This window comes from Oncorhynchus mykiss, chromosome 6 (assembly GCF_057628025.1).
Source record: "Oncorhynchus mykiss isolate SJ-2025 chromosome 6, ASM5762802v1, whole genome shotgun sequence".
In the NCBI taxonomy this organism is placed as follows: Eukaryota; Metazoa; Chordata; class Actinopteri; order Salmoniformes; family Salmonidae; genus Oncorhynchus; species Oncorhynchus mykiss.
This window is the reverse complement of record NC_143027.1, coordinates 11798331-11814059: the sequence shown is the minus strand read 5'-3', so window position 1 is coordinate 11814059 and position 15729 is coordinate 11798331. Positions and strand designations below refer to the sequence as shown.

General features: G+C 42.8%; 1 protein-coding gene across 4 annotated transcripts in view; it reads right to left on the bottom strand.

Annotated features, from left to right (window-relative positions):
• Positions 1–361: 361 nt before the first annotated feature.
• The window catches only part of LOC110525097 (SH2B adapter protein 3), a 59944-nt gene continuing 44576 nt past the window's right edge, over positions 362–15729 (bottom strand). For 2 of the 4 annotated variants that reach the window (XM_036979411.2, XM_036979413.2), the window contains exons 5-8: positions 9350–9441; positions 8817–9031; positions 8499–8670; positions 362–5890 (exon numbers count right to left, since the gene is read on the bottom strand). In XM_036979411.2, coding sequence (XP_036835306.2) covers positions 5571–5890; positions 8499–8670; positions 8817–9031; positions 9350–9441 — 799 coding nt within the window. In that variant the 3' untranslated portion in view covers positions 362–5570. Of the gene's footprint in view, positions 5891–8498; positions 8671–8816; positions 9032–9349; positions 9442–13764; positions 15667–15729 lie in introns of those variants that run through there. The other 2 variants (XM_090237011.1, XM_090237012.1) reach the window with 2 other exon arrangements.

The following is a 15729-nucleotide window of genomic DNA, read 5'->3' as shown; positions in this document are numbered from 1 at the left end:
CAAGTCGGTCAATTATATATATTTTTTTAACATACTTTGAAAGGCAGTGACTAACGTGATCTGCTCGAATGTGCCCAGTGAGTCTGAACTGTCTATACCGGTCTCAATATGGATGGGATCTGTACATATTTTAGCACCAGGTATCAACAAGGCTCAAAGAAATGTTTCACAGGTCCCTTAGCGACACCCTTTAATGACCCAGTTCTATTTTAACCCCTAGCACCCCCTGTTCAGACTAAACACGTGAAAGCATTATAGGGCTTTGTGGTGGAGCCATACCATTCTGTGTACACTTGTAGATAAACATGAAACCATGAGGGAGGTGTGGAGCTTTTTCAGTCACAAATGTGTTGCAGGTAGATGTGTTTTGGTTAGCTTTATTTTCCAAAAGTCAAATATACAGTTTATATAATTTTAGATTATAACTGAGGGAAATGTAACAATTGATCAAAGATCGACAGAAAAAGCTTTGGGGTGGTTTACTTAGTGATGGAATGTTACAGTGCTAATACATAAATAGAATCAACAGTATTGAGAAGACATGCGTTCATCAGTTGAACTCAATGTACAAATGTCAGCCAAGGCGTCGCCGAGGGGCCAAAATAAATGCTCGCAAGCAAATGTTCTAATACCTGAGCACAGGAGGTTGGAGGCACCTTTTTAATTGGTGAGGATTGGCATAGAAACCATGTTTGATGCCAATCCATTTGCACTGTTTCCTTGGGAGTATAAAACAAACCTATGTGCAGACAGTTGAAGAGTGAGCAACCCACGTCTGCGGTGACGGAATGCACTCGAAGCTTGCCATGACACTGATGTAAGTAGGGGTGATCTTTATTGCTGGATGCCAAGTATGAATTTTGTTTCTCCAATGTACAGGTTAAGCTATAATGTTGAACAACGCTTTATAAGCCAAATCATGGGAAATATGTTAATTTCTAACGTCAGGTCCGGAAGTTCAAAGGGTTAAAGCAAAAGCAGTCTCTCTACAAGTCAGAGGGACTGATACGTCAATGATACTGTTCATTTCCTTTTGCAGAACAGACGTTTGGGTTAAACTTAAGTGCAGGAGACCAACCGTACTTTACAATTGTCTATCCACCACCACCTAAACACTTAATGTCAGTTTCAATATTGGAAGATACCCTTGATTACATGTAGCTCAATTATGAAAATAAAATATCCTGATCATGTCTAAGAAGATCAACCTGCCTTTGTGCATTTCTTAAACAGGAAACCCTATGATTACCATAAATACTGCATGACATCGAGGTTGAGTCGCTGCTAAGTTAGTGTTAAGCAAAGGGAAAGAGCTACGTACAGAAAAGTGAAGGGTGTGTTTAGAGAATTGTCAGAAAGTGTTTAATAAACAAATGTATACCAGAGTGGTTGCGTACACACACTGTGTTAAGGCACCACATGGGTTCTTAGTGAGGTCCGCTTTCTAGAGCTCGATGATTAAGAAGCCATAGACAAACAAACAAAAGGCCTTCAGAAAGGACCAGGATGAGTTATCCGTTACTTCCTGGTAGATGGAGAGCACAGGTAAGGGCCTTTCTGTTTCATGCTGATGGGAAATTAACACTAATCTTTGGCCCTGTACACATTCAGGTTTTTACAATGGTGATATTTTTGACATAAGGGTTGTGTAAATGTTATTTGGTAGACAAACTGTCGTATCATAACCATTGTGTGAAAGGTTTTGTACAACTTGAGTGTGTTGGGTTTCATGTCTCCTTCCAAACCCTTTTCAGTCACATCTCTTGAGGTTTAGCACCAACTCACCCCAACTATGAGCCTCTTCCAAACCTACATGGAAGGCTCATTTAGGGCTATGGAGATCATGAAATTGTCAGCCGGTGATTTTCAAGCCAATAACTGCTGGTCTCTACGGTAATTGACTGTTACACCATCACATTAAATCCATTATTTTAGACAGTTCTAAAGAAACATGAAAATGTCTTTCAGAAAATAATAGCATACCGAGTTGTCCTTATGTTAAACCCTGATATGGCTGTGGGCTACACTAGTTCATTTAGCAGACAAGATATGCTTGGAATTGCATGGCATTTATTTTATAGAATGAAGAATATATAAATCGTTTGGAGAAAATATCCTTGAGGGAGTGCGCACATGCGGCTAGTCTGTTGAGTGGTTAACATATAGGTACTTCTATATGCTTAGTTTTTTTTAATGCAACTTTAGTAGGGTTATGTTTTGATTTTTAGTCGCATGAAAGGCATTAGCTCTTGTGCAGGCTGCACACTTGTCTCTCAATCACAATTTGACAAGCACTTGATAATCTCACCCGTCAGCCTATTCTCAATTTAATATGGTCTTTACATATAGCCTAATATGTGTGGAATATTTTTATTATTAGAATGGCCCACAAAACCCATGTAGCCTGGACTCATAGCATATGGAGGTCGCGTGCAGTTACCTTTTTAATATGCAAGCATAGGGGAAGTTAAGATTCTCCCAAAATTATATAGCCTAATTTGCCTAAACATTAATAAATAAAATCATTCAAAATAAAATAAATTGTTTTAAATCGCATTGCCTATATTTGGAAGGAAAGGCAGTTCACAATTTGGGCAGATATTTGTTGAGTTGCGACTGTCTGAAAATTAGAGGCCAAGCCAGGCATATGGCAACATTTCAAAATACAATTGTGGGAAAACAGTTTGGAAAGCAAATGATTAATGCTGTGAAGAGAAGACAGTGAAAGGACTAATTGTCTTAGTTATCAAAATTCTCAACTTTGTTGGGTCAGTCAGTGCCACTTAAGTTAGTTTTTGAAAAATTATTTCCAGTTTAGATGGACATGTCTCAGGCCTATTATATGGTCACTGTCAGCTGAGTAGGCTACTCATTATAATTTGTCCTATTAAAAAAATATGCTAATGTCTCCCGCCATATGAAGTGTAGTAGAATTGCATTTATAAAAAAGGCCACATTTTTCACATGCAGAGAAGAAACAGCCTTGGCCTGCTATACGTGCTCAGCAATGGACTGGACGGTCTTTGTTTTACCAAGTGATTCAGTTAAATTATGACTATCTACTCATCACATTACAAATAGTAAGCCATCTTACAGAAGTCTGCAAATGTGATTAGACATGTAATGCTTTATTATAAAAAGGTGCATTTTTATGGTAGATGAGAACATCTCACATTGTTTGGGATTCTGTGTTTTCAAATATTGACTTTGTCAATGTTACTTTTGATGTACACTACCGTTCAAAAGTTTGGGGTCACTCAAATGTGTTTTTAAAGAATCACTTTTTTTGTCCATTAAAGTAACATCAAATTGATCAGAAACACAGTGTAGACATGGTTTATGTTGTAAATGACTACTGTAGCTGGAAACAGCTGATTTTGTTATGGCATATCTACATGCAGAGGCCCATTATAAGCAACCATCACTCCTGTGCTAGCTAATCCTGAAGATCTCGTACAATGCTCTGTACTACTCCCTTCACAGAACAGCGCAAACTGGCTTTAACCAGATTAGAATAGGAGTGGGAGGCCCCGGTGCACAACTGAGCAAGAGGACAAGTACATTAGTGTCTAGTTCGAGAAACAGACAGCTTCATTAAATAGTACCAACAAAACACCTACGTCAACAGTGAAGAGGCGACTCCGGGATGCTGGCCTTCTAGGCAGAGTTGCAAATAAAAAGAAAAGATGGGCAAAAGAACAGACACTGGACAGAGGAACTCTGCCTAGAAGACCAGCATCCCGGGGTCGCGCCTCTGCGAGTACTATTTAATGAAGCTGTCAGTTGAGGACTTGAGGCGTCTGTCACAAACTAGACACAAATGTACTTGTCCTCTTGCTCAGTTGTGCACCAGGGCCTCCCACTCCTCTTTCTATTCTGGTTAGAGCCAGTTTGCAATGTTCTGTGAAGGGAGTAGTACAGAGCATTGTACGAGATCTACAGTTTCTTGGCAATTTCTCGCATGGAATAGCCTTCCTTTCTCAGAACAAGTATAGACTGACGTTTCTGGCCATTTTGAGCCTGTAATCTAACCCACAAATGCTGATGCTCCAGATACTGAACTAGTCTAAAGGCCAGTTTTATTGCTGCTTTAATCAGGACAACAGTTTTCAGCTGTGCTAACAATTGCAAAAAGGTTTTCTAATAATCAATTAGCCTTTTAAAATGATAAACTTGGATTAGCTAACAACGTGCCATTGGAACACAGGAGTGCTTGTTGCTGATAATGGGCCTCTGTAGATATTCCATAAACAAGTCATTTACAACATTAACAATGTATTTCTGATCAATTTGTTATTTTAATGGACAAAAAAAAAGTGCTTTTCTTTCAAAAACAAGGACATGTCTAAGTGACCCCAAACTTTTGAACGGCAGTGTATGTCAGTTGGTCTCTACACCGTAATAATGTGCTTTAGTTACAAATCTTATCATGGGCTAGGCTACATGACATGTGCGACTATGAATAAACAAAAACATGCTCTGTTTCTTACCTTATTGCACACCCTGGGCATCATTCATGAGTGATAGCCAAATATTGTCACCCATCAGACTAATCTTGTCTTTACTTAATGATGGACCATTATCTTGCGCCTGTCGGAAGAGGGGGGAAAGAATATGTAATCTACGCACTTAAAATAGCGAATGGAGGTTGCTTTTCCCGTGGTTCATTTTCATTACAGCCAGTTAGGCTATACTCATGTTGTAAAGAGAAGCAATGTGCTTAATATTAGGAAAGTTGAGAAATATAGTAGGCCATCAAGACGCTTTTCTCACGCAATTGCATAGCCTATAAAAATGTTGTGCAACATGAGCTCTCATGAAGTGTTTGATTTGCATTGATGTCAGAGTGATTAGAGGGACAATAGTGCTGAGCGACTGGCACGTTTGGTAGGCTACTAACCATCAGAGCGCAGTTTGAGAAGGCTAGTCACATGGAATTTGACTGTGGTCATGACTCGTCACCGTAACAGCCCTAAGCTCATCAGTTGTTTTTTTTTAATTATTTATTTTTCAACATCTTCATATTCCTACAAAAATAGTCTGCGTACTAAAATACACTGTTTAAAAGTACACAATGTGTGCATTTGAGACACTAATACACAGGGCATCAAATAACATTAGAATTCATTTAAATGGAGTGTATGTGTGGAGGGAGTGAACAGACCCCTATAGAAGGGAGGGACTGAGGGAAGACCTTCCATACCAGCGCCACTCACTCCCATGTAGCAACGTCCCTTAGAAGGACCTCGACAGCCGCTTCAGAAAATGACAATCATAACAAGATTAGACACTTTCCTAAAAAATACATTCACAATGGACACTCGGGTCGGACCTCTGACACCCAGCCCACGAGACAGACCTCCACTGTGGCATACACGTTCACTCATGAGTCTGTCCTTCGCTCATTTGGAGTCTCAGAGCCACCACTGGGTCGGCTGTGACCGAGAGTCCACCAATTAGAGGAACATGTACTGGTTGTTGATGGAGCGCTTGTGGCCTCTGTCTGGCTCCAGTTAGAGGAACATGTACTGGTTGTTGATGGAGCGCTTGCGGCCTCTGTCTGGCTCCAGTTAGAGGAACATGTACTGGTTGTCGATGGCCCGCTTGCGGCCTCTGTCTGGCTCCAGTTCGTAGTCGGAGTCCCGTTGAGTGAGGAGGGGTGGGTGGGGGTTGGGGTGACGCAGAATAGGTCTGCGGTCCACAGACTCGCTCCGACGCAGGGGACCCGAGGTGGAAAGGTCTGGGAAGGGCGCAGGGCGTAGGAGAGGGAGCCTGGGCTGGGGAAGGGGGTCTGGAGAGGGGAGCAGGCTGGGGCTGCAGTGGGCTAGGCTGGGTTCGGAGCTCCAGCGGTGCAGGGAGAAAGGAACCAGGACAGCGGATGAACTCTGACCTGAAGACAGAGGGATCACAGAGACATTCCAGTATTTATGCGGACAGAAACAGACTAACTTGGAATATCCTTTTTGTGCTGAGTCCCATATACTGTATATTCCCACAATTGTAGCTGTATTAATAGCGTCTATTTTTAAAATACGTTTGTGCAGAATGTTAATATCTTTATGTAAAGTGTTAACAGGACATCAAGTTTCCATGACGACACCACAGTTGTAGGCCTGATAACCGACAACAATAAGTCAGCCTATAGGGAGGAGTTAAGTGAAATGGCAGTGTGGTGCCAGGACAACTTCTCCCTCAACGTCAGCAAAACAAATTAGTTGATTGTTGACTTCAGAAAGCAGAGGGAACACGCCCCGAGGACTTGACATGGACAAAAAAAACACCACTCTTGTCAAGAGGGCACGACAGCATCTCTACTTCTTAAGGCGGCTGAAGCAATTCGGCATTCCACCGCAGGTCCTCTCCAAATACTACCGCTGCACCATCGAGTGTGTCCTGCAAGGCTCACCAGAGGGTGAAGACAGCCCAGTACATCACTAGGACCGTACTCCCATCCCTCTAGGACAGCTTCTTGAAACGGTGCCTGAGGAAGGCCCGCAGCATTATCAAGGACCCACCCGAGCTACGATCTTTTCTCTCCCTGATCGTCTGGCAGACGGCATCAGACCTCATGCTCCGATACTAACAGGCTAATCGGGTTGATGCACTATACAGTTGATGTCGGAAGTTTACATACACTTAGGTTGTAGTCTTTAAAACTCGTTTTTCAACCACTCCACAAATTTCTTGTTAAACTATAGTTTCGGCAAGTCGGTTAGGACATCTACTTTGTACATGACGCAATACATTTTTCCAACAATTGTTTACAGAAAGATTATTTAACTTATAATTCACTGTATCACAAATCCAGTGGGTCAAAAGTTTACATACACTAAGTTGACTGTGCCTTTAAACAGCTTGGAAAATTCCAGAACAGGATGTCATGGCTTTAGAAGCTTCTGATTGGCTAATTGACATCATTTGAGTCAATTGGAGGTATACCTGTGAATGTATTTCAAGGCCTACCTTCAAACTCAGTGCCTCTACTTGACATCATGGGAAAATCAAAAGAAATCAGGCAAGACCTCAGAAAAAAAATTGTAGACCTCCACAAGTCTGGTTCATTCTTGGGAGCAATTTCCAAACGCCTGAAGGTACCACGTTCATCTGTACAAACAATAGTACGCAAGTATGACCACGCAGTACTCAGACCCTTTGCAATGAGACTCGAAATTGATCTCCGGTGGATCCTTTTTCCATCGATCATCCTTCATGTTTCTACAACTTGATTGGAGTCCACCTGTGGTAAATTCAATTGATTGGACATGAGGCACACACCTGTCTATATAAGGTCCCACAGTTGACTGCATTTCAGAACAAAAAGCAAGCCATGAGGTCGAAGGATTTGTCCGTTGAGATCCGAGACAGGATCGTGTCGAGGCACAAATCTGGGGAAGGGTACAAAAACATTTCTGCAGCATTGAAGGTTCCCAAGAACATAATTGCATCATTCTTAAATGGAAGAAGTTTGGAACCACCAATACTCTTGCTCGAGCTGGTCGCCCAGCCAACTGGGCAATCAGGGGAGAAGGGCCATGGTCAGGGAGGTGACCAAGAACCCGATGGTCGCTCCAGAGTTCCTCTGTGGAGATGGAAGAACCTTCCAGATGGACAACCATGTCTGCAGCACTCCACCAATCAGGCCTTTATGTAGTGGCCAGAAGGAAGCCACTCATCAGTAAAAAGGCAAATAACAGCCCGCTTGGAGTTTTCCCAAAAGGCACCCAAAGGACTCTCAGACCATGAGAAACAAGATTCTCTGGTCTGATGAAACCAAGATTGAACACTTTGGTCTGAATGCCGAGCAGAGGAAACCTGGCACTATCCCTACAGTGAAGCATGATGGTGGCAGCATCATGCTGTGAGGATGTTTTTCAGTCTGGGGAAGATCCTTGATGAAAACCTGCTCCAGAGCGCTCAGACTGGGGCGAAGGTTCACCTTCCAACAGGACAACGACCCTAAGCACACAGTCAAGACAATGTAGGGGTGGCTTCAGAACAAATCCCTGAATGTCCTCGAGTGGCCCAGCCAGAGCCCAGACTTGAACCTGATCGAACTCTGGAGAGACCTGAAAATAGCTGTGCAGTGATGCTCCCCATCCAAACTGACAGAGCAGAATGGGAGAAACTCCCTAAATACAGGTGTGCCAAACTTTATTTTCTAAGTGTGTACGTATATATACACACACACACACACACACGTGTGTACGTATATATCCACACACACACGTGTGTACGTATATATATATATATTTATATATACACACACACACACGTGTGTACGTATATACACACACGTACGTGTACGTACACACGTGTGTGTGTGTATACACGTGTGTGTGTGTGTATATATATATATATGTACATGTGTGTGTGTACGTGTGTACGTGTGTGTGTACACGTGTACGTGTGTGTACACGTGTACGTGTGTGTGTGTACGTGTGTGTGTGTGTGTGTACACGTGTACGTGTGTGTGGTGGAGGTCAGTAACTTAGACTCGCCTTGTGCGGTAGAATTGGCCACCACAAAGCTGGTGAGGGTGACGTCGCAGGCGGCGACACACTCCAGGGGTATGGGGTAGAGGCGGAAGTGACTGAGCATGTCCATGACGGAGGGGAAGCGCAGATGCTGCACCCTACACTGACCACACTCTGTTAGAGACAGACGCAGGTGCTGCAGAGGGAGAGAGAGAATCTTCTTTCAATTTTACAAGGATCACTACATGGGACCAAGATGATGGTGCTTCTATTCAGACATCTTTATAGAGGAAAAACTAATAAGGTATTCTTCTAGAACCTGTGTGTGTGTGTCTGCATCACCTTGGCCTTGCCCTGGTAGTTGAAGGTGAGGACATAGTCTCCGCGGCGGGTCTCACTCTGCCTCACCAGGAAGACTCCGTGGCCCTCCAGGCCCGAGTTCTGGACCAGGTGGGCCGCCTTGACCCGCGATATGGGGCCATGGAACCAGGGGTACAAACACAGGAAGTGGTCAGTCTTATGGTACACCTGCTCCGAGAGGGCTAAGGTCGCAGAGCCTGGGGGGGGGGGGGGGGGGGGGCAAGGCGTAAGAATAGAATGTAATAACATTGTCATTTAGCAAACATTTTGATCCACAATTAGCTCATTCCCTCTGTTCATTTACATACATGCAGCCCATGCAGGAATCACACCCAAAACTCCTCAAACTGGTACAAGCACCATGCTCTGATTCTAAACGGCAGACAATCGTAACTACTACTGCATCATTTTAAACATCAAGTTACAATAGAATCCTGAGATATTCACACACTTCCTTGTTGTGAAACGACACGCATTGGAAAGAAGGTCCGCCCCTTCCTGTCCCTGACACCCACCCTGACTCCCTGACTCGGAGCTCCCTCTCCGGTTGGCCGTCGCAGCATTATCCATAGGGTAGGTTAGGCGTTCCAAATCCCCGCTCCCAGACCTGTGGACAAACAATGCCTTTGGTTAGCAGCAGTCAATCCACAGTAGGATGAAACGTTAGCCTCCCGCCATCGACTGACTTCATTAGTCAACTCCAGCCTCTGTGTGACTGCTTCTTTAAACAATTAGGCATTATTCACAAGGAAGTCAAATAAAACAAATCAAAAATGATTTAGATCACACTAGTATAATATTACAATAATGCACAAATGTATTATTATTTAAATTGTGTGAACCACAGAGGGGAGCTTTGGAGTGTTCACACTAGGGGAGAAAGTAAGAGAACGAAAGGAAGAGGGAGGGCTGGGGGCCATGGAGTCTACAGGAAGCAGCAGGATGGCACACAAAAGCGTCGGGGCTCGGTCAGGAAGCGTCTTGTTAAGTCTTGAGAACGCCACATGTTATTGTACATGAATCCCGCATCACAAGCAACACCACACACTCAACACACACACGTACACTTTGGTAGCCAGGTTGAGAAGGAAGACAGATCAAATCCTGCTTAAAATGCTGACTACAGTTCTGAGAACTCTGAATAACAGGAAGATGAGCCTTCTCCTCTCTCTGTGAGTGTGAGAGACAGACAGAAAGACAGGAGTTTTTACTTCTCATACATATTCAGTCCAGTTTATTAGGAACACCACCTGTTCACAAAAATGCAAGTAGACCGGCATCCAGTTACTATTCCATTCAATGTTAGAATGGACAAAACAAGTCACCTCAGTGACTTTGACCGTGGTAGGCGCGTCGGTTCTAGTATCTCAGAAACTACCAGCCTCCTGGGATTTTCACGCACGACAGTGTCTAGGGTTCACCGAGAATGGAGCCACAAACGAAAAGCATCCAGTCAGCAGCAGTACTGTGGGTGAAAACAGCTCGTTGATGAGAGATTGAAGGAGAAATGGCAATCGAATTGAATCGTGCAAGTTAACAGGCGGGCCACAAACAGACAAATAACAGCGCAGTACAGTGGTGTGCAGAACTGCATCTCAGAATGCACAGACGACCAAACCGGGTTCCACTCCTATCTGAAAAAAACAAGCAGGCGCTGCTCCAATGGGGATGCGATCACCAACACTGGACAATTGAGGAGTGGAAAAACATCGCCTGGTCCGATGAATCCCGGATCCTGTTACGTCATGCTGATGACAGAGTCAGGATTTGGCATAAGCAGCATGAGTCCATTGCCCCATCCTGCCTGGTGTATATATACACAAACACACACACAGAGAACAAACATATTTTCCTTTTTAACAATTTAAAAAGGAAAATCTGTCAAATGGTAGCTTTGTTTTCAAATTGCCATTGATAAAATTCAATTGTGTTTGTTGTCAGTAGCTTATGCCTTCCCTTACCATAACCCCACCATAGGGAATTTTGTTCACAACGTTGACATTAGTAAACCGCTCGCCCAAACGACGCTATACACGCTGTCTGCCACCTGCCCGGTACATTTGAAACCGGGATTCATCATCATTTTTATTTATTTATTTTGCTCCTTTGCACCCCATTATTTTTATTTCTACTTTGCACATTCTTCCATTGCAAAACTACCATTCCAGTGTTTTACTTGCTATATTGTATTTACCTTGCCACCAAGGCCTTTTTTGCCTTTTACCTCCCTTCTCACCTCATTTGCTCACATTGTATATAGACTTGTTTATACTTTATTATTGACTGTATGTTTGTTTTACTCCATGTGTAACTCTGTGTCGTTGTATCTGTCGAACTGCTTTGCTTTATCTTGGCCAGGTCGCAATTGTAAATGAGAACTTGTTCTCAACTTGCCTACCTGGTTAAATAAAGGTAAATAAATACATCTGTGAAGAGCACACTTGTCCAGCGTGCCAGTGGCCATCGAAGTTGAGCATTTGCCCACTTAAGTCAGTTACGACGCCTATCTGCAGTCAGGTCAAGATCCTGGTGAGGACAACGAGCATGCAGATGATCTGCCCTGAGATGGGTTTTGACAGTTTTTGCAGAAATTCTTCAGTTGTGCAAACCCACAGTCCGGGTGGCTGGTCTCAGACAATCCAGCAGATGAAGCAGCCGGATGTGGTGGTCGTGGGCTGGTGTGGTTACACGTGGTCTGCGGTTGCGAGGCCTGTTGGACGTACTGCCAAATTCTCTAAAACAATGTTGGAGAAGGCTTATTGTAGAGAAAAACACATTAAATTCTCTGCCAACAGCTCTGATTAACATTCCTGCAGTCAAAACTTGAGACATCTGTTGTGACAAAACTGCACATTTTAGTGGCCTTTTATTGTCCCCAGCACAAGGTGCACCTGTGTAATAATCATGCTGTTTAATCAACTTCTTGATATGGCACACCTTTCAGGTGGATGGATTATCTTCAAAAAGGAGAAATGCTCACTAACAGGGATGTAAACAAATTTGTGGACAAAATTTGAAAGAAATAAGCATTTCAGCTTATGAAACATGGGACATGTTGCGTTTATATTTTTGCTCAGTGTAGCCTATAGAAAGTCTTCAACCCATTGAACTTTTTTCACATTTTGTTATAAAGTAGGATTGAAATAGATGTAATTTGTCATTGATCCACAAAAAAAATACTAAATGTTTTGCAAATTAATAAAATGAAATAAAATAGCCTTTGTTTAGGCCGGCCTAAATGAGTTCAGAAGAAACATGTTGCTTTACAAATCACATAATAAGTGATATGGAAGTTATAATAGGGGTTGACATGATTTTTGAATTTGACCCCTTCCTCTGTCCCCCATACACATAACATCTGTAAGGTCCCATTAGTCAAGTACTGAATATTACCCCTTCCTCTGTCCCCCATACATATAACATCTGTAAGGTCCCATTAGTCAAGTACTGAATATTACCCCTTCCTCTGTCCCCCATACATATAACATCTGTAAGGTCCCATTAGTCAAGTACTGAATATTACCCCTTCCTCTGTCCCCCATACATATAACATCTGTAAGGTCCCATTAGTCAAGTACTGAATATTACCCCTTCCTCTGTCCCCCATACATATAACATCTGTAAGGTCCCATTAGTCAAGTACTGAATTTCAAGCACAGATTCAACTACAAAGACCAGGGAGCTTTTCAAAAGCCTCAGAAAGAAGGGCAGTGAATGGTAGATGGGTAACAATAACAAATCAGACATTGAATATGTCTTCAAGCACGGTCAAGTTAATAATGATGCTGTGGATGATGTATTAAACCACCCAGACACATCAACGATGCAGTCGTCCTTCTGAACTGAGATGCAGGACAGGAAGGAAACTGCTTAGAGATGTCACCATGAGGCCATTAGCAATTTTAATGGGTGATGGGAGAAAACTGAGGATGGATCAACAACATTGTAGTGACTCCATAATAATGACCTAAATGACAGAGTGAAAATAATACAAACACGCAGAATAAAACTATTCAAAAACATGCATCTTGTATGCAACAAAGCACTAAAGCAATACTGGGAAAAATACAGCAAAGGCAAAATCCTAAAGGAGAACTTGCTTTACACCAAACATGGAGAGCAATTCACCTTTCAGCAGGACAACAACCTAAAAGACAAGGCCAAATGTACACAGGAGTTGGTTACCAAAAACACAGTGAATGTTCCTGAGCAACCAAGTTACAGTTTTGACTTAAATCTGCTTGAGAATCTAAGACAATACCTGAAAATCGCTATCTAGCCATGATCCCCAAAACCTTGACAGAGCTAGAAGTATTTTGAAAATAAAATAGGCAAATATTGCACAATACAGGTGTGCAAAGATCTTATGAGAATTACCCAAGAAGATTCACAGCTGTAATCACTGCCAAAGATCTTATGAGAATTACCAAAGAAGATTCACAGCTGTAATCACTGCCAAAGATCTTATGAGAATTACCAAAGAAGATTCACAGCTGTAATCACTGCCAAAGATCTTATGAGAATTACCCAAGAAGATTCACAGCTGTAATCACTGCCAAAGATCTTATGATAATTACCCAAGAAGATTCACAGCTGTAATCACTGCCAAAGATCTTATGATAATTACCCAAGAAGATTCACAGCTGTAATCACTGCCAAAGATCTTATGAGAATTACCCAAGAAGATTCACAGCTGTAATCACTGCCAAAGATCTTATGAGAATTACCCAAGAAGATTCACAGCTGTAATCACTGCCAAAGGAGTTTCTAACATGCAGCGGGGTGAATACTTATCTCAGGTATCATTTTTCAATAATCTTTAGAAGATGTTCAAATTTTTTCCCCACTGACAGAGTATTTTGTGTAGATCGTTGACAAAAACAACAATTAAATCCATTTCTATCCCCTTAATGTGAAGAAATCCAAGGGGTTTAGACTTTCTGTGATACTTTATACAGTGCATTTGGAAAGTATTCAGACAACTTGACAGTTTGTTACATTACAGCCTTATTCTAAAATGGATGAAGTAAAATCGTTTCCTCATCAATCTACACACAATACACCATAATATTTATTTTAATACTTTGCAAATGTATTAAAAACAAAAAACAAATATTTACATTACACCCGTTGAAATTGAGCTCAGGTGCATCCTGTTACCAGTCATCATCCTTGGTGTTTCTACAACTTGATTTGAGTCCACCTGTGGTAAATTAAATTGATTTGGACATGATTTGGAAAGGCACACACCTGTCTATACAAGGTCCCACAGTTGACTGCATTTCAGAGCAAAAACCAAGCCATGAGGTCGAAGGAATTTTCCGTAGAGCTCCGAGACAGGATTGTGTCAAGGCACAGATCTGGGGAAGGGTACCAAAACATTTCTGCAGCATTGAAAGTCCCCAAGAACACAGTGGCCTCCATCATTCTTAAATGGAAGAAGTTTGGAACCACCAAGACTCTTCCTAGAGCTGACCACTAGGCCAAACTGAGTAATCGGGGGAGAAGGGCCATGGTCAGGAAGGTGACCAAGAACTCTGACAGAGCTCCAGAGTAACTCTCTGGAGATGGGAGAACCTTCCAGAAGGACAACCATCTCTGCAGCACTCCACCAATTAGGCCTTTATGGTAGAGTGGCCAGACGGAAGCCACTCCTCAGTGAAAGGCACATGACAGCCTGCTTGGAGTTTGCCAAAAGGCACCTAAAGACTCTCGGACCATGAGAAACAAGATTCTCTGGTCTGATGAAAGCAAGATTGAACGTCCAGGGAAACCTGGCACCATCCCTACGGTGAAGCATGGTTGTGCTGTGGGGATGTTTTTCAGCGGCAGGGACTGCGAGACTAGTCAGGATCAAGGCAAAGTTGAAAAGAGCAAAGTACAGAGAGATCCTTGATGAAAACCTGCTCCAGAGCACTCAGTACCTCAGACTGGGGCGAAGGTTCACCTTCCAACAGGACAACGACCCTAAGCACACAGCCAAAACAACACAGGAGAGGCTTCGGGACAAGTCTCTGAATGTCCTAGAGTGGCCCAGCCAGAGCCCCGACAAATACATCTCTGGAGAGACCTGAAAATAGCTGTGCAGCAATGCTCCCCATCCAACACGACAGAGCTTGAGAGGATCTGCAGAGAATAATGGGAGAAAGTGCCCAAATACAGGTGTGCCAAGCTTGTAGCGTCATACCCAAGCTGTAATCGCTGCCAAAGGTGCTTCAACAAAGTACTGAGTCTGAATACTTAAGTAAAAGTATTTAGTTTATATTAATTAGCAAGCATTTAAAAAAAAAAAACATTGTGCTTTGACATTGTGGGGTATTGTGTGTAGATTGTTGAGGGGGAAAAGGTCAAGGGGTCTGAATACTTTCCGAAGGCACTGTATCTCAAACACACATGAAAAATAGCTGCACACGTGCGCAAACTAATGAATATGCACAATCATATATTTTTGTATGCTGCTAGATTTGGAACAGCATGATAACAGACATGCTGAAAGTGTGGCCAAGCCATGGGTGTCCAATAGCTCATCATTCCCTGCACACTTCAGCCATTTAATACGGGATATCCATTTTGAAGGCAAATGTGGAATCCTAATAGCAGTATACTAACTACTAGATGTCAGTACTGCAGGAGAGAAATGCATGAGACTAAAATGAGTGAGTGAGTGAGTAAGAGAGAGAGAAACCCTTGGGACATGGGTGCTGCAGAGCTGAAACCGTGTTGGCCTCAGAACGGGAAGTGAGATGGAGAATCCAGACATCTGCAGAAAGGTCCTGAAAATTCCCCCACTGAGACACACCTCCCCCACGCTTCCTCTTTCACAGGGCTGCACCTGACACAGCTCCGCAGGCACGCACACAGACACACAACAAAAAGCTAGATGAAGAAAAAGGCT